At 48.3% G+C, this 23,015-nt stretch overlaps 3 protein-coding genes across 23 annotated transcripts in view; 1 reads left to right on the top strand and 2 right to left on the bottom strand.

Annotated features, from left to right (window-relative positions):
• Nucleotides 1–2,713: 2,713 nt before the first annotated feature.
• Nucleotides 2,714–11,442, bottom strand: Ccdc116 (coiled-coil domain containing 116). Of its 7 annotated transcripts, none has more exon segments than NM_001437719.1 (5): nucleotides 2,714–3,777; nucleotides 5,250–5,849; nucleotides 5,954–6,502; nucleotides 7,405–7,542; nucleotides 10,480–10,874. In NM_001437719.1, coding segments are annotated over 4 exon segments (2,094 nt in total). In that variant the 5' UTR covers nucleotides 7,477–7,542; nucleotides 10,480–10,874; the 3' UTR covers nucleotides 2,714–2,904.
• Ydjc (YdjC chitooligosaccharide deacetylase homolog) lies at nucleotides 8,684–21,431 on the top strand. Of its 10 annotated transcripts, none has more exons than XR_015632636.1 (7): nucleotides 10,165–10,362; nucleotides 10,449–10,608; nucleotides 10,814–10,913; nucleotides 11,006–11,183; nucleotides 11,371–11,540; nucleotides 13,366–13,496; nucleotides 18,819–21,431. XR_015632636.1 is itself a non-coding variant. In XM_087575672.1 (6 exons), exons 1-6 carry the CDS (start codon nucleotides 10,199–10,201, stop codon nucleotides 13,416–13,418), a joined length of 825 nt encoding a protein of 274 aa, XP_087431798.1. In that variant the 5' UTR covers nucleotides 10,186–10,198; the 3' UTR covers nucleotides 13,419–13,791.
• Nucleotides 14,471–23,015, bottom strand: part of Ube2l3 (ubiquitin-conjugating enzyme E2L 3) — a 51,303-nt gene continuing 42,758 nt past the window's right edge. For 4 of the 6 annotated variants that reach the window (XM_087576706.1, XM_087576704.1, XM_087576703.1 and 1 more), the window contains 2 exons: nucleotides 19,700–19,886; nucleotides 14,919–16,762 (listed from right to left, as the gene is read on the bottom strand). In XM_087576706.1, the coding sequence (XP_087432832.1) occupies nucleotides 16,608–16,762; nucleotides 19,700–19,886 (342 nt within the window). In that variant the 3' untranslated portion in view covers nucleotides 14,919–16,607. 6 annotated transcript variants of the gene reach the window in all.

The following is a 23,015-nucleotide window of genomic DNA, read 5'->3' as shown; positions in this document are numbered from 1 at the left end:
TCTCTTCTTGCTAGCAAGTCCATTGAGCACTGACAGTAGAACCTACTTCTTCAGGGTTCCAGTGTAGACTGAAGAGCAGCTGAGACGTCCAGCCTTGTGGACTGAGCAATCACTGCATTCTTAGACTTTCAGAGTCAGCCATTGTTAGATTAGCTGGATTGCAGCCTGTTAACCATTCTAATGAACCTTTCAATACACACACACACACACACAGATAGATAGATAGAGGGGGGGGGAGAAATCCATTTTATAAGTTCTGTTATAAGAACATTGATTAATACATCCAAACAGACATTGCTACAACCTGAAAGGCTTGGATCCCAAAACCCACACTAGGGGCAGCATAAGAATAAAAGACAGACATACACACATATAAAATGAAACTGGAGTAAAGTGTGGATTTGTACCTGACACAATTGGGAACCTTAACATGTTTATTATGTTCAGCACAGATGGAAAGATTGACCAGTCTGGGTCTCAATAGATGAGCAGTCTCAGGTTGTAAATGTGACCCCACCCCCACCCCGGCCAGCTTGAAGACTGTAGGCCAAGAGGGCAAAAGAAGCAGAGAGAGATGTGGTTCTGAAGCCCTGTGAATATGTACAGTGAAGATACACAGGAACTGGCTGCAGGGAAGAAAATCAACTTTACTTGAAGTTAATATAATTTTGGGGAACTGAGGGTAGGAACATCCAGGATGGGTAAATTTCATTGGCTGAGGGTTTAGGGTCCCGAAATCATTAGCATTGGGAAGCAGCTCAGATGCTAGCTGAATGGGGGAAAGGAAGTAGAACCTGTAATCTAAGGCCACGTGACTTTATGCATGTAGAGGTGTGTGTGGGGGAGGTGAACACCCCAGACAAGGCCAGAGAAAGGGAAGCTCTGACAACGAAGAGAGTCTTCTCTTACGTGTAATTATAAAAAAAATAAAAAATCCCACACTAATCCAGCTGTGGAGGGTCTCAGTCTGTTCCCATCCCAGTGCATCGCCTGAGACTGAGACTGAAAGTGTCTCCTGGCCAACACCTCTCCCACAAACGTTAGCTCTGCCTCTCCAGAGCTCCGAGATTGCTCTCTCGGTCCCCTTGGCCAGCTGCTGACCAAGTCCCCAAGGCTAGCTGCGAGTGCACTCTCCCCAGACCATGTGCTCTGCTCTGCTGAGGTTACCTCTCCCCTGGAGGTGTCGGTCCTTGCCCCAATCTTCTCGTTCCAAAGTCTGGCTGAATTCCACCCTGGCTAAATTCTTTCCCTCAAACCTGCCTGAGTCGCCTCGAATAGAAAACACCAGACAATCTTAGTTTAGAATCAACAGATAACACAACTGCTGGGCATGCAATTTAGTGTTCTAAACTCATCAACTATTCTTTTTTTTAAAGATTTATTTATTTATTTTATGTACAGCATTCTGCCTGCATATGTGACTGCAGGCCAGAAAAGGGCACCAGATCTCATTACAGATGGTTGTGAGCCACCATGTGGTTGCTGGGAATTGAACTCATGACCTCTGGAAGAGCAGTCAGTGCTCTTAACTGCTGAGCCATCTCTCCAGCCCCTCATCAACTATTCTATGTTGGAAATCTTCCAGTGCTGGAATCTGCCATCCACTCAGGACTTCCCTCACTTAGGGCTTCTTTGGCTCTTTACAAGCTATGATGCACGGGACACCTAGGAGTCCTGAAGGACTTGAAGAGCTACAAAGTTGCAGAGTAGCATATAGAAGAGCGGCAGGAAGTGGCAAAGGAGATCTGGAGTCAAAGCAGGATCAACTGCCATGAAACCCAACTGTCACCAGGTATTGTAGAACACCTGTCATCTAAACAAAGCAGCCACCAATGTCTTCATCTGAGCAGCTGTGACTATTTACAAGGCCCCACAAGATTGAGCCCATTCCTTCCTTCCCATCTGTTTGTTACTCTGCCCAAGGTGCATATAGTCTCCTGCTCTCTGAAGATACTAGAGAAGTGGCTCTCAATCTGTGGGCTGTGTCCCTCTGTGGTCAAATAATCCTTATACAGGGGTCACCTAAAACCATCTGAATATGGGATATTTACATTATGATTCATAACAGTAGCAAAATTACAGTTATGGAGTAACAAGGAAAATAACTTTTTTTTAAAGATTTATTTCATGTATGACACTGTAGCTGTCATCAGACACACCAGAAGGTGGCGCCAGATCCCCACTACAGATGGTTGTGAGCCACCATGTGGTTGCTGGGAATTGAACTCAGGACCTCTGGAAGAGCCGTCAGTGCTCTTAACCACTGAGCCATCTCTCCAGCCGGGAAAACAATTTCATGGTTGGAGTCACCACATGAGAAACTGTATTAAGGGACATCAGCATCAGGAAGGCTGAGAACCATTGTCCTGGAGTCTATTCAGGGTGGAAGAACTGGAGTCTGGGTGGGGGTCTATCTATGTGGCTATGGAGATACCTAATTAACCATGTTGGGGTGAGACTTTGGTGATAGAAGTATTGGGGGGTGCGGTCAGTCACATTCTGTAAGCAATCATTCATCCATTCTCCTGTAAACCCAATAAAATCATTAATTCAACAAGTTGGACCTTGGTAAAATCATTGTTTCTGTTTATCATCAGTGTCCTATCTTGTATCCTAAAGAAAAGTTCATGTAACTTCAGTGCTGGCTCACCTTGAAGATGCTATTCAGGAGAAGGCATCCAGGTGCAAGGAAAGAAAACACACCAGAACCAGACAGCGGTGTCCACCAACACGTAATTTATTTCCATTTGTCTCTTTGGCTCCCTTGATAACTTTAGCAGAACTCCTCCTGAGCACCCAGTTATCCTGACCCCCACTTAGGACAGGGGCTGGCTGGGTGGCCAGCGACTTGGATAGAACAAGAGGAGAAAAGGACTGGAGTACTCCACGTGACTTACAGAAGTCTCATTGGGAGTCACCGGGGCTCACTATAGTGGTCTCATTCACAGAGTTCTCCAATTCATGCAAAGGCGGGCTAGGAGCGTGCTCACACTCAGAAAAATCCTTGGTTTCTTCCTCCTCACTTCCTCTCTCCTCCTCCTCCTCCTCTTCCTCATCTTCCTCCTCATCCTCCTCCTCATCCTCTTCCTCCTCATCCTCTTCCTCCTCATCCTCTTCCTCTTCCTCTTCCTCCTCCTCTTCAGTGTCCTTACCCTCTTCAATGTTCACCACTTCCTTGGTCTTGGAGCCCATACCGGCAGTGGAAATCACAGAGCGTCTGGCCTCTGACTGGTTTGTGTTTGCTGTCTGTTTCTGGCCTATTCTAGAATCCCGAGGACCCATCACCTGGCGGATTGGCAACGCAGGGTGGAGGGAGAGGTGGGACTCTGGAGACTGGTCCTGATCTGTGTCACGAGTAAGCTCTGGTTGCCTAGAGGAGGGTCCTGTGCTATGGTGGGAGGTGACAATACGGGAGGTGCTATGTGGAGAGGTTCCTGACCTGGAGACATGTCTCAGGGCCTGCCGCGCCATCTCTGCTTCCTCCAACTTACGCAGAAGACAGGTCCAGTTGATGTCTGAAGATAGGCGGATGTGGGTACCCTTCACCTTCTTGAAGCCCAGAAAGATGTCCATGAGAACCTCAGTGATCGGAAAGGAGATGAAACCAAGCTGCTTGTTGAGGCTTTCCTCAAACTTGTACTTGCAGATAAGCAAGGAGACTGCCTGCTCAACCAAGAAGTTAGTGAGTTCCTCAAACCAGGGGTTAGAGATGTAGGATAAGCTGGACACCGATGAGATGGAGGGCAGGGCCTTCTTCTTCAAAAACTTGTTGGGGCTCTGTGCAACAGCCAAGGAGAGAAAAGGAAACGTTTAACCCTTGCCATCCCTCTGCTGCTCTGTGACATCATATTGCTATACCCTCCTTGGCTCTTGGCCAATCCTCTCCTGTTACAATCAGGGAAGCCACACTCATCACCCTAGAGTACAGACCTGCCACATCTGCCTACTGTAGCATTCCCTCCGTGTGGCTCACCTGCCAGGTCTAGAGCAGAGCCCAGCAGCCTGGGCAGGCTGTTCCCTGCCACAAGCTTGCACAGCAGTTTGTGTTCAGGAGGAATTAAATCTGAGCCCTGATGATGATGGTTGGGAGATGTCCAGAGACCTCTAAGGGTCAGGCCATCTTTGTCTTCATACACATTTCCTGACCAGTGTCCCCTTTATGGAGCGGAAAAACTAGAGAGTCCTCAAGCTACATTAGAGGGCGCTTGACTTTAGAATACAGAGTTGTCCTCTTGGCAAAAACTCCTATCCAGCTGGATGGTGGGGCAGCTGCAGTGGCTGCGGTGCACGCCTTTAATCCCAGCACTCAGGAGGCAGAGGCAGGCAGATCTCTGAGTTCTGAGCCAGTCTATTCTACAGAGTGAGTTCCAGGACATCCTGGAACTACACAGAGAAACCCTGTTCTGAAAAGTAAGCAAGCAAACAAAAGACCCAAACCATTAAGAAGCTCATATCCCTAAGAGAAATGTGGGAGGGTCTCAGAGGCTCACAACAAAACAAAACACCAGCACCACCAACCCTGAATGGCAGGCATGGTGGTCCATGCCTGTGACCTCAGCATTTGGGAGGTTGGAAGGTAGAGGCAAGAGGATCATGGATCCAAGGCTTCCTCTACTGTGTAATGAACTTGAGAGTAGCCCGAGTCATGTGACACCCTAGCTCAGAAAAAGAAAAAAAAAAAAAGCAGGGTAAAAAATAGCCTTTATTAATCTTTGACAACATCTGGACACTGGAAATAGATGGACTAGGACACCTGATCCCCAGGCAGCTTATATCTACCTCGGAGGAGTTCCACAGTGCAGGGCAAGAGATCTTGTCCTTGGGCACCTTGCCAGTAACAGTGGCTACTAGAAGTGATGGGTGAAGCAGCCCCTTCCCTTCAAATGTCCCTCCAAGACCTCCAGCCCTGCTCTGGAGGACACCTCAGGACACAGTGTAGGAGGGGAAGTGGAAAAGCTTTTTCCCAGGGGAAGGAATGGGGAGAACACAGGGAAAGGGAAATGGGAGTGGAGATGGCAGGGAGTGGCAAGACTATGCTGGACCTGGCCCCTGAGTTGGCCCTGGCAGGAGGCCACCTCCACTGTGATCCCAGGGGCAGGCAGGGTGAGGTGCAGGCCATGGCGGGGCTGAGGTATATGGTTGTGGTTTGAGGCTGTAGTTTGTTTCTGCAATTTGAGGTCAGAGTTAGGAGACTTCAGCATGCACTGGGATGAGGGGATAGGGACATTAGAGACTTCTGTAGGTGTCACCTTGAGCCTGAATCTGGTAGCCATCTGGACTGCATTAGATGGGGAGCCCCTTCTGTCCTTGCTTTTTCTGTGAGATGTCTTAGGGCTGGAGGCCGAGGTGGGAGAATAACAAGTCTCTCCCCTAGCCTCCCTGTCGGTGGGTAAGGAAGCCTTAGAGCTGGGTTGAAGATCGGAGTTCCCAGGAAACACTGGAGACAGCTCTGAGGTAACAGGGAAGAGGGGGAAGCCATTGTGGCGGCAGGCATGGCTCAGCTTGTCTACAGCCTGGCTGACCACACGCTGCAGGGCTGGAAAGAGGTGGTGCTCAGACAGGAAATCCAGGGTACGATGGGGTTCCCTGAGTGGACAATAGGTAGGCAGGTTGAAGGAGGTTGGCTGGTTCAGCAGTGACTTTATCTCCTTGTTTAATTCTTGTTTGAGGAAAATCATCTCTTGTTCTCCGAGTCCCAACTCTGAAGTTTCAGGGGTGACTGAAGTGGAGGCCAGAAGCCCAGAGAACCAAGACAGGGGCTGTTCCCGGGTCGGCTGACTGCTGCTCTGGCTGCCCAGTGAGTCCCATAGCAGGGAATCCCTCTGGGAGCAGTGTTGATTCAGAACTTTCTGCAAAGAGAAAGAAAAGCTAAGAGGGATCCAAGCAGGCGGAGCCCTAGCCGCTAATCTCACGCCCACCTTCTGCTAGCCTTAGCCATGGCACCAGACCTCACCCCTTTGCTTTCCAGTCGTAGCAGCCTCTTGAGGTTTTTCTCAAGCAGGAGTTTGTCCCTCATGGGTGGCAATGAGCCTACGCCTCTGGCACCCAGGTCACTGTCTTGGCTGCGGGACCCCAGCCATCCAGCTGTGACGCTGCTATGGGAGTCAGACATGGAGCTGGAGCAAGATGGGTAATTGTTTGGGTGTCCAGCACACAGCGTGGGCCGAGCACGGTGCCGATGCACAGTGTTGATGCTGGGTCTGCCTCGAGAACGATGCCTACTATTTGGCACCTCCACTCGGTCTTGTACATCCACCAGTGGCACTCCAGCCTCTGTCTTCATGGTAGCCACACATTCTGTTGCCTGCTCCACGACTGTCTGCAAGCTGTCCAGTACCTGACCCTCCGTGAGGAAATCCAGGAAGCCACCAAATGCCCGAGGGCGCCTAAGGTTTTGCTGGTGGCCCTGGCGCTCTGAGTATCGGTTCATTGATGGTAGGTGTGGTACACGCCCAAGCTTGCAAGTTGGCCTCATCTCTGGCAACAGATGCTTCTTGGGCAGCTATATTGGAACAGAGAGGGTTGTCATAACAGGCAGGATGCCCTGCAATGGGTGAGGAGCAGTCCTCCCGGGGTGCCATTAGGAGCTGGTTGGTATTGAACAGTGGAAAACTTTTTTCTTTAAGGTTTCTCGAGGCTAGGAATTAAACCCAGGGTCTTGAACATGATATGCAAATGTTCAGCCACTAAATTACACTTAAAAATTTTTTCAACAATTACTTGTGGGTACATGTGCATGTAGGTATGCCTCAGTGCAGGTATGGCAGCCAAAGGACAATTTGGTGTGACTGGTTCTCTCCTTTTATTATGTGGATCTTGGGGATAAACTGATCATCCCCAAGTCAGATCATCAGTCTTGACTCAAAGTGCCTTCACCCACTTAGATACTTCACCAGCCCTGAGTTACATTTTAGAATCGGGTAATCCTGAGTTTGAATCCCAGCCAGCTCTGCTATCTTCAGGATCTATGACTATGCTCACAACAGCCCTTTTCGAGGGCTTCTCTTCAAATTACAGGTCTATTAGGGTTGCCCTGAAGGTTTCCCAATGCCTCTATTTCATATATGCCAGCCCTAGTTGGGAGTCTGAAAGTGGAGTTCTGTGTTCGTGGTATGAAAAGGCAATTATGGGAGCCCTCCGCCCTCAGGCTCTAGCAAAGGTCTACACTGTCTTCATTGCTGTGCTACACTTGAGGACTCGATTCTGTGTCTCCAGCTTGAGTCCTGTACGCTCCTTCTCAGGGCTCCTGGTCCACCCAAGTACTATCTGGGGCCAAGGGGAGTGGCTCAGCAAGCAGGCATAAGGTAAGGCGACGCTACAGTAAGGATTTCACCAAGTGACCCAGTAAGATCAGCTGGACATGAGAAAGCAGCAGCAAGTGGTGGGTCAGCTGGATATACTTACCCGAGCCACATAGGTGCCGTGAGCAGCCTCGTCGTCAGCCAGATAACCTGAGTGGTGGCGGCACCTTGCCATGATGTGGATAATTAAATTTGTTTTCTGCTTCCTTCTTCAGGTCCTACAGCACAGATGCAGACTCCTCTGTATGGGGCGGAGAGAGGAAGTAAAGTTAGGTCCAGGCCTCCATGGACCCCTCATTCCCTGTACTTGTGTCCTCCAGACGTCCCAACTTTCCCTGCTTGGACTGGTCACTTATCTGTGGACATTCCCAAGTCACTGCCTTTTGTTTGCAACTGTGTCTGGGTCCAAATGTGTGTCCAGACTTCTTTCTTTCAGACCTGAGGCATCCTGGAGCCCCCAACCTGCTTACCAGAGTCTCTGCTGTGCTTCTAGGGGTTCACTCATTCAGCACCCTTTAAAGCTCTACCGCACAGTGCACTGGAATCCTACCCTCGCAGCCTCCCAGGATGCTCATTTACATACCTCATCCTGATTGGCCAGAATCTGGCCTCTCATTCACTATCCTCCCCGACACAATGGTTGGGGGAGGGGCCCAGATTGGCTCCTCCCCCACCTTGCTGGATTTTTAAGTCAAGCCAGCTAAGTAAGTAGCGCTTGGGGATGGTTATAGATAAGACTTTATTCAGCCAAGAGGTCTGAATCTGGGGCTTGTCTAATCCTCAGGGTGAAAGTGATAGCCTCAACTTGTTATTCAAACATCTTCCTCAGCTCATTCCTGGACCTCCTACTCGTTGTCTTCCTCTTAGGACCCCATTCCCTCATTGGTGCAGCGTGGACTAGCCCCTCATCTTCCTTTTTAAGTGAAGAGTCCTGGTTTTCTGCACAGCCTAGTTCCTGTCCCTGCTTTTTCTTGCTGATATGACTTAGTCCCTTAACACCAGCTCCTCATAATGGAGCTGAGCACCCTTCCACAAATGAGTATTACAACACATTTTGCACCTTAAAGTCCATATAAACTCACTTCTACAGTTTTCCTTCTCCCTTCATCCTAGAAAGCCTGTCATTGCCAACATATCCACAGCAAGTCCATCCTCCACTGCCACATTGTTTCTTTCTTGTCTAACAGCTGTACTGTTAGGCCGTGTAGGGCAGGAATCAAAGCAGTGAACCCTAGTCCCTAATAACTCCATTCCTCATACATAAAGTAAATGCTTAATTTTCTCTTCCCAATCTGTGGTTCTCAGGGTCCCATGGCCTCTGGCCTTCCCAAGAGCAGCTTCTCAGAGAGGCCCAGTGGTTGAATGACACTGGATGGTTCAGCAATCACTATGATCAGACACAGCAGTGTTTATGCCAAGAATTTGGCTGAAGCGTTCTCCGAGGCCTCCAACCATTACAAAGCATCATCAGGTACTGTTTTTTGTTTTGTTTTGTTTTGTTTTTTGTTTTTTGTTTTTTGTTTTCTTCTTCTTTTTTTTTTTTTTTTTCGGTCTGGGGACCGAACCCAGGGCCTTGCGCTTCCTAGGCAAGTGCTCTACCACTGAGCTAAATCCCCAACCCCATCAGGTACTGTTATAATCAAACTCTCTCCCTTCTCCCGTGATGCAGGGATCAGATAGGATCGATGAAACCAGAGCAGGCCAGGCTCCAACCTGTAGAACAGAGTTTCCTGCTCCACCTCTCTCATGAACCTTCAGGTTCTGTGACTGTAAACAGTAGTAAATTACCAATATCATGGGCTTGAACCAAGAAACAGACATCCTATAATGAAAGCCCAAGACAAGTTAGGGATACTTCTCAGGTGGCAGAATGCTTGCCTAACATGCGTGACATCTTTGGTTTAATTCCCTGTGCCATATAAACCAGGCATGGTAGCACATACCTTTACTTCCAGCACTGGACAAGTGGAAGCTCTAGGATCAGAAGTTCAAGGCTAGCCTCGGCTGAATACATAAGACTGGTATACATAAGACCGTTTCAAAAAAGTATCAAGACAGCCACATTACCATGCAAACTCTGGCTGTCACCATGGTGATTATAGGTAAGTCATGGGTAAGAAAACTTACTGGACAAAGTCCAAAAGTGAGGTGATGGATGTAAACGTTGCCTGAAACTCAAGGTAAAAATGAACTAGTGCTTTCTCGAGTAAATCCGCTGGTTTTCTTGTTGTTTAGAGCTTTCGCTAAGAAAAAGCCTCCCCTTAGGAGAGTCAGTGAGGAGGGAACTGAAACAAGGGAGGGCAGCGTAACAAGAATGAAATGACTTGGCATCGTCTTTGAGTGATGGAGAAGGGTAGGTGGTCGGGTTTTCTTAGAGACAATAATGGAAGGGCAATATGCTACCAAGAAACTTAGCAATGTCAACACTGGGAAGAGCATGGGGACTTTTTCTTGAATATTTCTTTCCTTTTCGCCATTAAAAAAATTACAGTTCAAAAATAAAAAAAAATTTTTTTTCAGCTCAGTGTTTAAGAAAACTTACTGTTCTCACAAAGGACTAAAGTTCAGTTACCAGTATGTGTTCGCATTAAGGATCACAACCATCCTGTGCCCTTTTCTGGTCTCCGCAGGCAGGCGCGTGCGTGCGCGCGCAAGTACGCGCGCGCGCGCGCCCCCCCCCCCCCCACCCACACACCACACACCACATAACCATGAACAAAAAAATAAAATTTGCAGAGTGTTAGTAGGACACTCAGGGACCTCTAGGTGGCGAGAACAATGGCGGCGTGCAGCCGCTTTTAGGCGTGTGCGTCGGGGTGGGGCCTCGGCAGCGTTCGAGGGCGGGGTCTGGATGCTTCAACCCATTCCCTCTGGTCTCCAGCCAGGATTTGGCAGCCATGGCTTTTCCCCGCGTGCGGCTGGTTGTCACCGCTGATGACTTTGGTTATTGCCCGCGGCGGGATGAGGGCATCGTGGAGGCCTTCCTGGCAGGAACTGTGACCAGCGTGTCACTGCTGGTCAACGGCACAGCCGCAGAGAGCGCGGCCGAGCTGGCCCGCAGGTGAGGGTGGTCCCCTACAGGACCCGGCGGGTTTAGGGGCTTCGGCTCGGTGGCAGCCGGTGCTCGCTCTCGCGCTCCGCCCGTAGGCACAGCATTCCCACGGGTCTCCACGCCAACCTGTCTGAGGGCCGTCCGGTGGGCCCGGCCCGCCACAACGCCTCGTCGCTCCTCAGTCCGGAAGGCTTCTTTCTTGGCAAGATGGGATTTCGAGAGGCCTTAGCGGCTGGAGACGTTGCTTTGCCCCAGGTGCGGAGGCGTGGCCGCAGGGGGATACTCATCTTGATCTTCAAATCTCAGCCCAGAGGGTATCATGGAAGTCGTTGGGTCAAAAGCGGGCGCCGGGTATACTCTCTAGTTCAAAGGCTGGAGCAGTCGCATCGTAGCACCAGACGGAGCTCCTGGCTTTGTGGCGGCTTCGCGAAGCTCAAGGTGTCTGTGCCCCTCTCTTCAGGTGCGGGAGGAGCTAGAAGCTCAACTCAGCCGCTTCCGGGAGTTGTTGGGCAAGTCCCCCACGCACGTGGACGGTCACCAGCACGTGCACGTGCTCCCAGGTACGTGGCTTGATGCGCCCAGGTTTAGGGTGGTGGTGGTGGTTGGTGGAAGGTCGATGGAGACTCCCCTCTGCGCCCACCTCTCCAAGCAGGCGTGTGTCAGGTGTTCGCCGAGGCTTTGCAGGAGTACGGGGTCCGCTTCACACGGCTGCCGGCAGAACGTGGCGTGGGCAGCTGCGCGTGGCTCGAAGCGCCAGCGCGCGCCTTCGCCTGCACTGTGGAGCGCGATGCCCGGGCCGCCATCGGTCCCTTCTCTCGCCACGGCCTGCGGTGAGCACTAGCCTTCCCAACTCCATCCAACCTTGCCGTGTCCCCATAGGTCCCAGTTTTGGTTTGTTTTCCTCAAACCCCTTCCCCTCCCCCCAAAAAAGTTAGGAGTTGACCTTCTGTCCTACTTCACCCTCTCCCTAGCCTGACCAGTCCTCAGGCAACACCTCTGATATCCTGGCACTCGCAGGTGGACCGATGCCTTTGTGGGCCTGAGCACTTGTGGCCGGCATATGTCTGCTCACCGAGTCTTGGGATCACTGGCGCGAGCCCTAGAAGATATCCCTGCTGGCCACGCCCTGACTGCCGAGCTGATGGCACACCCCGGATACCCCAGTGTGCCTCCAGCAGGGGGCTGCGGTGAGGGCCCAGATGCATTCTCTTGTTCTTGGGAGAGGCTGCATGAGCTGCACGTTCTCACAGCACCCACTTTGAGGGCTTGGCTGGCCCAAAATGGTGTGCAGCTCTGCGCCATAGACGACCTGGATTCCAAAAGGCCAGGGGAAGGGGTTCCCTTGTGAGGCAACTCTGGAACCTTTCTTGGAGCCTTCCCGTCTCTGACACCGAAGGCCAGCTACAAACTGCCTAATCACTATGAAGGCCAGGGCTAAAAGCCTGACTAACCCTGTTCCCAGGTCCTTTAGGCTGAGTAGAAGGCCGACCTTGGGCAGCCTTGCCTGGCTGCAGGCAGGCCCAGTCTGACATCAGGACGTAAGGCCAGCTGAGCATTTATTTGGTGCCCGTTCATGTGACATTTGTAACCACTTGTTTAAGAGCAGTGGGAAGAGGTTGGTGTGTTAATAAAATAACGTCTTTCAGATTTGGCTGGTTTATAAAGTGTCTAGGTATCCTTCAGAGAAATACGAGTGGGCACAGAGAGAACTCCTTAAAGGCCTAGACCAAGATATGCAAAAACATCTTCACATTCCAATTCTGCACTTGCTTGCATGTTTGAAATTCTTTTGTTAAAAACAAAAAATTACACGTACTTGTTTGTGTTGGGGGAGTAACGTGCATACCATGGTACATGTGTTTGTTTTTGAGATGGTGTCTTAGCACATTGCTCAGACTGGCCTGTGAATCTTAGGCTCAAGGGATCCTCCAGCACGACTGACTAATTGAGACTGCAAGCACACAGCACTGTGCCCTAGTCATGCCTACATTCTTTTCTTTCTTAAGGAAGGGGAACAGAAGATTCATTAGGGTGTTCTGGGGAGGCACATGATAACCTTAATTTTGACTTAAAAAGAGGTTATCTGGAGAAGGGGCAGCAAGATGGTCTCAGTTGGTAAAAATACTTGAGTTTGATCCCTGGGACTCTGCTGGAAGGTAGGAACCACCTTCTAAAAGTTGTCCTCACTCTGGCTGCCACAAACCCACACAGACATTATACACATACTGTATAAGTGGTTTAGGTGTCTTTTTTGAGGGGAAAAGAAAAAGGTAATTCTACTATAGGTAAGCCATTTCAGGGGACAGATGGAAAGAGGGTCTGCTAGCTTAGAGGAGGAGTGTTTACATTTTCTAGGAAAGTAATCTGCTGCTGGAATGAGAAACTAGGATTCTAGCTATGTCTGATGATGTATGGATGCTCTGAGGACAGTAGGGAGTAGAAGGGAAACACATGGCCTCACACCATTTCGGAGGATGGAAAGACATTTGGAACACCACACGATCCTTCTTGGTAGTGGGGACTGAGCCTATAGTTCCCCACGTGCATGGTAGGCAAAGCGGCTGGGCTGTCTTCCATACTTACCACATTGCCAATGATGACACTGCCTCCGCTTCCCAGTGCTGGGAGTGCAGGTGTGCACCATCACTCCCAGGTAACGTGGTTTTAGGAGTAAGCCCAAGGCTTCCTATCAACTGATCTACACCTCCAGCCCTTACACATGCCGGACTCCCACTACAGACTTAGAAGTGGGAGTTGTAAGCAGGGCCTTGAATTTAACATGACCTACATCCATCCTGCAATTGGGGAGGATATTGGGAGGAAAGGAAGCTCTCCTGTGGCCTGATAAGACATTGTGACTTTCTGAAGGGATGGGTCTTGCTGCTCCTCTCTTGCCCTCAGCCTTTTATAAGGTCTTCCCGAACCTTGGCTTGGGCAGGTTCAACACTGATGTCTGTGACCAAGTTTTGAATTTGAATCCTCTTGTCTATTCACTTCCTCATCTGTTTCTAGAGACTGCTCCTTGGAGTGTGACCGACAGTGGAGTGCTCAGAAGGCTTTGCTGAGTTCTGCTATGCTGGGATACTGGCCAGCTTACAAATGGAAAATCAGTGTGATCTAGGCCACACTGGAGGAAAAGGAAGGTACTCTGGAAGCTTCCTTCCTTGGACCTTGGGCATAGCACTGGGTATGTGGTCTGTACTGTCTGGTTTCCCAGGACTGCTATCATCCAGGAAATGCTATTTACCAGGCATATTGTGAGCTGGGCACCATGCTGCGCAGTCAGTCTCTCCTCAGCTTCACTATCTGGGAATAGTGCTGTTTTTCACAGTGGACATGGGCAGGGCAGGAAAAGTCCCTTGACTAGACTGCACAGCATGTGTGGGGACACCTCGTAGGGCTAAAGAATGACATATCAAATAAAAGCTGAGTGCCTTATAAGCTGCTTATTCAGCAATGAGGAAACCATGAGCCTTGGGGAGTAAAAGGTAAGGATACAGGGAGTATGGGACTTATGAACTACATACTTTAAGGGAAACGATGAGGAGGGATAGTGAAGTGGGCTAAGGAAGGAACATGATTGGGAGTTCAAAGCCAGCAGTGCCCCAGGAATGTCTGGAAGGAAAGGAAAAATAATGTGCCAGGAAGATATTCCTACAAGATCTGCAGACAACTCCATGTCATAGGCCTGGTTAGTGCTGTGGCCAACTGAGGTTACTGCTGTAGCTATCTTAGCAGTAGCTATCTGGGAATCCCAGTGAGTCTTCAGATAGGACTGGTTCAAGGAAATGGCCTAAGATAGTCTTGAGTTCTGAGACTTTGATCAAACCTCTCTCCTTGACTTGTTCTTCTCAACTTTGCTAAATGAAGTTCATATTTCTTGGGGCTACAAGGATAGAAGTGACATGTGTCAGTCTCCTTGATATCCATGGGGTCTCTGACATTTTTTTCCCAGTGTTGACTCCCCCATCTACTTCTACCTGGCAGAGAGAACTACCTGCATGCCTCTTAGGAGGCTGAGAAGTGGAGGAAACATTAGAGGCTCAGTCACTACTCTGTAGTCTCCAAAAAGGCCCCCCAGCAATGTCCATCCCCAAAGAAACCCATACACCCAATCTAGTGTCTGAGAACATCTTTATTAAGGACAGAGTAGGGTCACAGCATCTTAGAAAGCCTTCTCTGCCACTGTGGAAAGAGCAGGGTGAGACCAGGGCACTTCAAGGAACCAGGGGGGTGTGAATTCCTTAGCCAACTTGGGTCAGGGGTGGGTGGCTGGCTGTTCCACAGGTCTCCCTGCCAGCTTGGTCAAAGCCTGCTCCAGGGCAGGGTTGGAAAGGACAAGGCATGCAAGCCCAGAGGGACACCACTGACTCCAAGCCAGGCCTCTGCTTCCAGGGCAGGCCATGGTTGTCAACAGTGGGGCTGAGAGTCCCTGAGAGGGGCTGCTGGCATAAGAGTACTCCCATATGAGCAGAGAACAGTGAGGGTAACAGGCAGGTAGAGCTAAGCAATGAGATAGCTGGACTATCTTTAGATTCAGAAAAGCAACATCAACAAAATGGTGGTTGGTTTGGACAATTCTGACAGAGTTTGGCATTTTATTACAAATCTGAATGTGAGTGAAATAAAATCCATTGTCACTTTTCTGCCAATGAAGAGACAGACATAGAAACACAGGCCCAGGGCTCTGACCATCCTGGGCATATGGAAATCTCCAGAAACCTGCCCCATGCATACCTAGAACTAAAGCATAGTTCATTTATGCACCACAGGAGCCAAACACTTGGAAAACTAAAGTTACACTGCCTGAGAGGACATGTCTCACTTCTTTATAGGCAAAACTCAAGAGCTGTTTTCCAAGTCTGTGAGCCTAGGTAGCCCCAAAGTTATAGAACTAAGGTCAAAGCAGAAAGCAAGGTTTCTTGAGGCAATCGTCTCCACAGGATCTCAAACCCTAGTAGCAGAAGTGAGGTGGTGAGCATAGGCACGGACAGGCCATCAGCTTCCTCAGGGTGTCACTACTGCTTCAAGGACAGTCCCACTTCCCTTGAAAAGACATTAACATTCAAATCTTGACAGTTCATTTGATGATAAATTCTAAGCTCAAATTTTATTTCTACAAAAAAAGGCAATCAAAACAATATAAAACACATTGAAAGGATATTATTGAGCTTCAAGTGGAGCTTGACTGGAAAGGCTTTGGGTCCAGAGGGGAGGGGGAAAAGCCATCCTGTTCCTGGGCTGCCCCAGGAGCTGCTCTGAGGAAGAGGCAGAAGCCACCAACCATGGCTGATCCCACCAAGAGTAAACCCCAAGGAGGGAAGGCCGTGGTGCCTGCTGTGCTGAGGAGTGGGAACACCTTAGCACATCCTATCAGAGCTTGGTAGTAGAGAAGCTTGAAATTTCAAAAGAATATTCTGGTTTTGCTTTGTATGTGATGACCAGGTCTTCTACCACAGCTGTAGGAAGGATTGCTGACTGTCAGCCTTTCTGGAGAGAAATTCATCACACAAGTGCACTGTATTCTCCAATGGCAGACCTCCCTTCAAGGTCACCACAAACCTGATATAACAGGGTTCCCCACAAAGACCCAGCACAGTCTGACCACTGATGTGGACCATGGGGTCTGTCTGTTGAGTCTATTACTACTGTGGAAACCCTTTGCTAAGATTTTATGTAAAAAAACAAACAAACAAACAAAAACCAACGGCTTCCCTTTGCACGGATGTCCCGTGGGGCAGGGCACTGATACTGTTCTATAGTTTTTAAAGATGTCAATAAGCTGGTATGGGGACTTGAGCTATTCATTATCCACGGGCAGTGTGGCACAGGACAAAGTTGCCAATGCTGCCGCCGCCCCTGTGGGGAGCTGGGGCCTTGGTCTGTGGAAGTGGAAATCGAAAAGGGAGAAGCGGGGAAGGGAGAGGAAACCACAACCTTTATCTTTAAACCTGGGCTAACTGCAACTTTGAGTAAATCTGGGCAAGAAAAGAAATGCCATTCTTTTGAAGTAGACTAAAGCAGTGATTTTTAAAACAAAGCAAGCAGAACTAGAACATCTGAATTTTTTAATCCTTCTTTACAGGTTACCTAGACCACTTTTGATTAAGAAAACTGTAGAAAGTTAGTAACTGCCACAAGCGGACGCCAGTTGGTGGCACGTGTCAATTTCCACAGAGTCCTGCTTTGCGGGGTGTCTGAATGCACTGCTCGGGGTCTCTGCTCAAACTTGCTGGAATCACTCGTGGCAGATTTTAGTCCACAGGTCGCTTTTCCCCATATTTCTTTGTAAACTCTTCAGCATTCTTACAGAATTTTTTACGGTCCTTAGAGTATTCTTCAGCTAGGTCAGCCCGGAGTGGGTGCTCAGGCTGAGGGTCGTTCACCAGTGCTATGAGGGACTGGATTACTGCGAAGAGAAAGATAAGGCATCGGGGGTTAAAACGGACTCAAACAGCACAGGCAGGCAAGATGCTGCTAATCTTAGGAGAGAAACTGCAACCTCTACACTGACCCGAACCCAGTTTGCTCCCCTTTTCTCACTTGTAGTCAGGAAGCCAGCTCTGTACCAAGTGAGCTGTCTCATGCCCACAAATGTGATTTAAAGACAAAGTGGCCTTTGTTTATTCAAAATTCTGACCACCAGAAACCAAGCCATCTCTGCTGTAGTCAGGAGAGACAGACGACAACTAACAAACAGTGGATCCCCAGGCTCAGAAAAGCCTGGGCCTGAACCTGGGTGGGATGTGTATTCTACTGGTAGATTGTCCTATGCTGCTTTGACTTACTGAGAAGCTGGCTCTGGAAGAGGGGTTGCCTGTCCCTTCAATTTCAGAACCATGAATGATTCCATCAGTGTCCTCCAAGGTCCCTTATCTGAGGATGTGTGTACTATGCCCTCAACTCAGTGACAGCAAGTAGAGAACAAAAAAGCCTAAGAGTAAACCAACTGCCTTGAAGACAGCTAGAAGGCAGCCATCCCCAACATTAAGTTTATCTCACCATATAAAACTGCCTGAAGTGGGAAAGAGGTGGAAAGTTGGAAGCTCGGTCATCAAGAGAAAGCCTAACTAGGAACTCCAGCTGATATGTCAACTTCCCCTGTCAGTTTCTATCTGACAGAGTCTCACTATATAGCATGGCTGGTCTGGAACTTAACTAAGTAAATCTGGCTACCCTTGAAATTACAAAGATCCCCCTGCCTCTGCCCCCAAGTTCTGGGACTAAAGGTGTGTGCTAGCACACTAGCACTCTTTATTTTTTAGTTTGGCTTGCTATATACTTAATGAATCCATTCATTCAAAACTGAAATGAAGACTAGCACAGACCATCTTCTGGACAGTACAATGCTCTGCAGACAGTAGGCCTACTCACTTTTATCCTTGTCTATACAGAGGGTCACCTCCCCAGGCAGTTAGCGGTGGGAGGCTCCTACCCTGGTATGATACACTTTACTCAGGGCACTTCTAATTATGGGGGGTGGGGGGACACGCACACAAAATTCATAAGGTGTAAGTAGATGTGCTGACATCACCACTGACATTACATGACTTAAAAACTTACAACGAGGGCTGGAGAGATGGCTCAGTGGTTAAGAGCACTGACTGCTCTTCCAGAGGTCCTGAGTTCAATTCCCAGCAACCACATGGTGGCTCATAACCATCTGTAGTGGGATCTGATGCCCTCTTCTGGTGTGTCTGAAGACAGCCACAGTGTACTTATAGATAATAAATCTTTAAGGAAAAAAAAATCCCCTAAGACAATAGTCCATGGTTCAAGGCCAACTTGGGCTAAAGATTCTGTATACAGAATCATATTACTATGTGTTTTTATGAGAGTAATTATTTCATTTAGCATCCTATTTTTCAAGTGTGCATATCTTCTACCATGAATCCATACTTCATTATTTTTTATGGCATTTTGGTCACTATGAAATCACCACGGTTGTCGAGGATCATCTAGGAAGAGGGACCTTCTGCTGAGAAAAATGCCTCTACTAGGCTGGCCTGTAGGGCCTGTAGGCATTCTGGTCTGCAGAGCATTCCCGGACTAAACAGCTGCCGTGGGAGGCCCAGCTCATTGCGGGTGCTGTCACACTGGGCACACAGATGGTGCTGCTGGGGGGTGTAAGAAAGGCAGCACACTGAGCAAGCCACAAGGAGCCAGCCATTATTCCCTGTCTCTACTTTACTTCTTTTTACTTTTTGAGATGGTTTCTCTAGTATAGTCCTGGCTGTCCTCAACTCAGAGATCCACCTGCTTCTGCCTCTAGGGTGCTGGGTTTAAAGGTGTGTGCCACCACACCTGACTTCCCTTCAGGATGGGCTGTAGCCTGTAGCTGAAATGAACCCTTTCCTCCTCAAGCTGCTTGTGTGTCATGGTGTCTCTGTCACAGAGACAGAAAGGACACTAGGTACCACGTTATGTATAGCCATTAATTTGAGTTTCTTCTCCCTTGTGCCTAGTATGGACAGAACTGCAATGAACATAACGCAGGAGTTTCCTGACAGAGGAGGGGTCCTTGCCTCCAAGCTTCACAACCTAAGTTTGATCCTTGGCATTCATGTGGGGGAAGAAAAGAACTGACTCCCTCAAATTGTCCTGAGACCTTCAATGTACTCGTGTGTGGGCACACGTACACATAGGGATGAAATTTTTAAAATGTGTGAATCCATGCTTTCATTTTTGGGGATCTCATTCCCGTGGCCTGCTGGGTCATGGGAGCAACTTTTTCATGTTGCTTACTCTATTATGCCTAGGCTGTTGCATGTATGTGTATGTGTGTGTGTAGGTATGTGTCTTCATGTTAGAATGCACACAGGCAGAAGTAGTATCAAATCCCCTAGGACTTGACTGGAGTCACGAATGGCTATGAGCCCCTCAGTGTGGGTCCTGGGAACTGCTCAACCATCTCTCCAGCTCCTATTCTGAGAACAGTTTAACTTTACCAAACACTGCCCACACCTCACTGGTCCTCTTGACCCCAGACCTTTGCTGGAGCTGCAGTCCTTGGCTTCTATCCTTCTGCTGGCCTGGGCTGCCTTTCTGCTGGGCTGCCTGCCTGCAGGCACTGATACCACACAGTGAGCAGCGACCTCATCTCCCAATCAGGCACGGCCACACCTCTTCCCACCTCCAGGGTGGGGCTTCTGCAGTCAGCTGAGATGAGGCAGCCCCAAGACTGCTGAGGTCTCTGCATCACTTCTGTGCCACCAGAGCTGTTACAGTAGCAGTTCTCTCAACCTCTCTGAGCGGGCATTAAGAGAACCTTCAAGCCCTCACCTCACAGCAGTGCTTCCAGCAAAAAGCTCTATCTAAGGCAGGGAGGAGACAGTACGTGCCTCACCTTGGTCAGTCTTGGTGGCCGGCTTCCAGTTTTCCGCACTAATTACGGGCAGACAGACCTGCCCCTTCTCGTCGATGTTAGGGTGGTAGATCTTTGTTTTAAATGTGATCTTGGGTGGCTTGAAGGGATACTCTGCTGGGAAGTTGATCTCAATTCTGAAGGCTCCCTTATCATATGGAGGGTTGTCCTAAAAGAAATGGAGGGGAACAAATGAACAGACCATAGTTTACATGGCTATGCCAAAGCCAGGGCTGCTCTAATTGTTCATTAATTACTACCAATGATACATCAACTAAAGCCCTCTACCAAAAACTAACAGGATTCCCTCTACAACTAACCAGGATTCCCAGCCAAGATGCTCAGTAAACTGTGAAAAGGTCTGAAATCAATGTCATAATAGTATTATCACAGCCTTGTGATTTTGTTAGTAATGATAGTTTGAATGACAATGGCCCCTAATAGCTCATGTTTGAATGCTTGGTATGAAGTTGGTGGAACTACTTGCCGGGGAATGATTAGGAAGTCGGGCCTTGTTGGAGAAGGTGTGTCATTGCGGAAGGGCTTGCAGCCTCCAAAAGCCTATGCCGTTCCTAGTTATCTCTTGCTCTCTCTGCTGCTCCAACGCATGCCCACCGGTCCACCTGCCCTTTCGCCCTTTCTCCCTTTCTCCCTTTCTCCCTTTCTCCCTTTCTCCCTGCCTGCCTGCCTGCCTGCCTGCCTGCCTGCCTCCTTGCTCTTGTAATGGTCATAGACTTACCCTCTACAACTTACAAGCCCCAGTACATTTTTTCTTCTATATAAACTGCAATGCTCAGTTTCTCGTCATGGCAGCAGATGAGACAGGTAGACTATTTTTATCTTTTTTAGAGAGATTTTAGTAAAGCAGAAATGACCATACGCTGCATTTCTTTATCACTTGGAGGCCATAGTTCATAGTAGGCTTATCACTGGAAGCTATACATTTCACGGGTTTTACATAGTTATACCTTAGAACTTGAATCAGATATTGTAGAGCTGCTATGATCTGAATGTGTATGTCCTCACCAAGTTCACCCATTAGAAGCATCTGCAGCCTCAGAACCATATGGCAGAAAGAGAAAACTGACTCCACAGAATCCTGTGTGCTGTAGCAAATATGCTCCCTATTTTCTCCTTTTCTCACCCATATACTAATAATAAAAATTTAAAACAACCACTAAATCATCAGAGCTAAAAGTGTAGCTAGTGGCAGAGCCCACCCGAGAGCCCAGGTTCAGTTCCAAGCATCAACCAGCACATACAACACCTACTCAGCAACACCACACCAGGATTTGCATCCCTCACTCACCAAAACCTGAGAACCATCAGACACCACATCTGCCAATGACGTGAACTAATACTTCTCAGCTTCTCTCTGGTACTAGGAGAAATACTTGTTGCTTATACACCACACCTTTGACAGCATTTTTTTTTTTTTACAGTAGTCTAAATAAATATAGATAGTAGCTTTCTGAGTGCTTCTTCCATAATATGCAATTAGCTCATTATTTAGTAAGAAATGAGATTTGTGGGGCTGGAGAGATGACTCAGTGGTTAAGAGCACTGATTGCTCTTCCAGAGGTCCTGAGTTCAAATCCCAGCAACCACATGGTGGCTCACAACCATCTGTGATACGATCTGATGCCCTCTTCTGGTGTGTCTGAAGACAGCTACAGTGTACTTATATATAATAAATAAATCTTTAAAAAAATTATATTTGTCTGGACATCTTGGCAATCATGAATAGCCCTTTACAGACATCTCTGTGTGAGTTTCTGTCCAGATAAACAGAGCAAAGAGCACCATTGCAGGTCGTGTGACAAGAGTATATTTGGTTTTATATAATATTATCTGTATTTTCTTCTTCACTGGGACTAAATCCTGAAACAACTTAAAAAGACTTATTTTGGCACATAGTTCTCATTAATGTACATAAAGAAACAGAGAGCAGAGGGAGGCCCAGGTTAAAACCCACAAAGCATATCCTAGTGACTTACTTCCACCAGCCAGGCCCCACCTCCTAAGAGTTCCACAGTTCCCCCATAGTGCCACCAGTCTGAACAAGAGATTGTGGAAGGCTCGTCTTTAAAGATTTACTGTGTGAGTGTGTATATATATTATGTGTGGTCAGCTAGAGAGGCTGTCAGGTACCTTGAGCTAGAGCTGTAGATGGTTGTGAACTGCTGATGTGTGCGGTAACCCAGCCTCTGTAAAGGGTATTTCAACTGTCTTCCACAGTTCCATTTGCACAGCTCTGGCAATGACAGTTGCTTCAGTCTTGACGGCATTTAAAGCTGCTGATATGTTTTACTGTGACCATACTAAGAGATGTGGAGCAGCCCCTCACTATTGTTTCAAGGTATCATTTGTCATTGGTATATTTCTCTTTAGTTTTTTTGTAAAACATTGTGTGGGTGTTTATGTGTGGGCACACGTGCATGCACATGTGGAGTAGAGCACATGTAGGGGGTGCTCTTACCCACTGAAAACATCTCACCAGGACTTCTGTGTAGTTGAAGCTAGCTTTGAACTTGCAATATTCCTCTTTTTCCTGAGCCCTGCAATTATAGGTACACACCACCATGTCTAGTCTTAGTTGCTCTCACCACTACCTTACCCTGTCTCTTTTTAAAAGAGAAGGCCCGGGCCCAGGACACCCCTAAAATACTGGGTTGAAGTAGTCTTTCAGCCCCAGTCTTTCAAGTGCCTGGAACTACAGGTACACATCACCAGGTTTTGCCTGTACATCTGCATTTGTGAGAGAAGACTCTGTTGTTATTCCGATTTTGCATTTGGTTTTATCTCCTTTTCCTCCCAGAGATAATTTTTTAAAGTGTGTGTGTGCCAGCATGTCTGTCTGCAGAGAACTTGTCCAAATCAATTCTCTCCTCCTACCCTGTGACAGTCTCAGAGTCCCCAAAAATGAACTCTTTGGCCTTTCCTCCTCCCTATTCCCCTCCAGAACTAAGGAATCCCTCCACCTGCACTGTTTTCTTCATATCTGGTTCTCTCTGGTTCATCAGACATCCAGGAGTGCAGTGGCAACCCCTACTTCACCTCACGCCTCCACAAAGCAGGGACTGAACTCAGTCCATCAGGCTAGACAGTAAGTACAGTTAACTCACTGAACTACCTTGAAGGCCACAGTCAAAACTCCATACTGCTGGGCAGACTAGAGGAGAAACTATAAAAGGATTTGTAATATTCTTGTAATATTCATAGGTGGTGCTAATGCTTTGTGTGTTTACCTTATTTTTAGGGAAATTGTGTCAATGGTGAAGAGAGAATACTCAGATAC

This window comes from Rattus norvegicus, chromosome 11 (genome assembly GCF_021556685.1).
Source record: "Rattus norvegicus strain SHRSP/BbbUtx chromosome 11, alternate assembly SHRSP_T2T, whole genome shotgun sequence".
Taxonomy (NCBI): domain Eukaryota; kingdom Metazoa; phylum Chordata; class Mammalia; order Rodentia; family Muridae; genus Rattus; species Rattus norvegicus.
The sequence above is the reverse complement of the archived record's forward strand: the minus strand, read 5'-3'. Positions and strand labels throughout refer to the sequence as shown.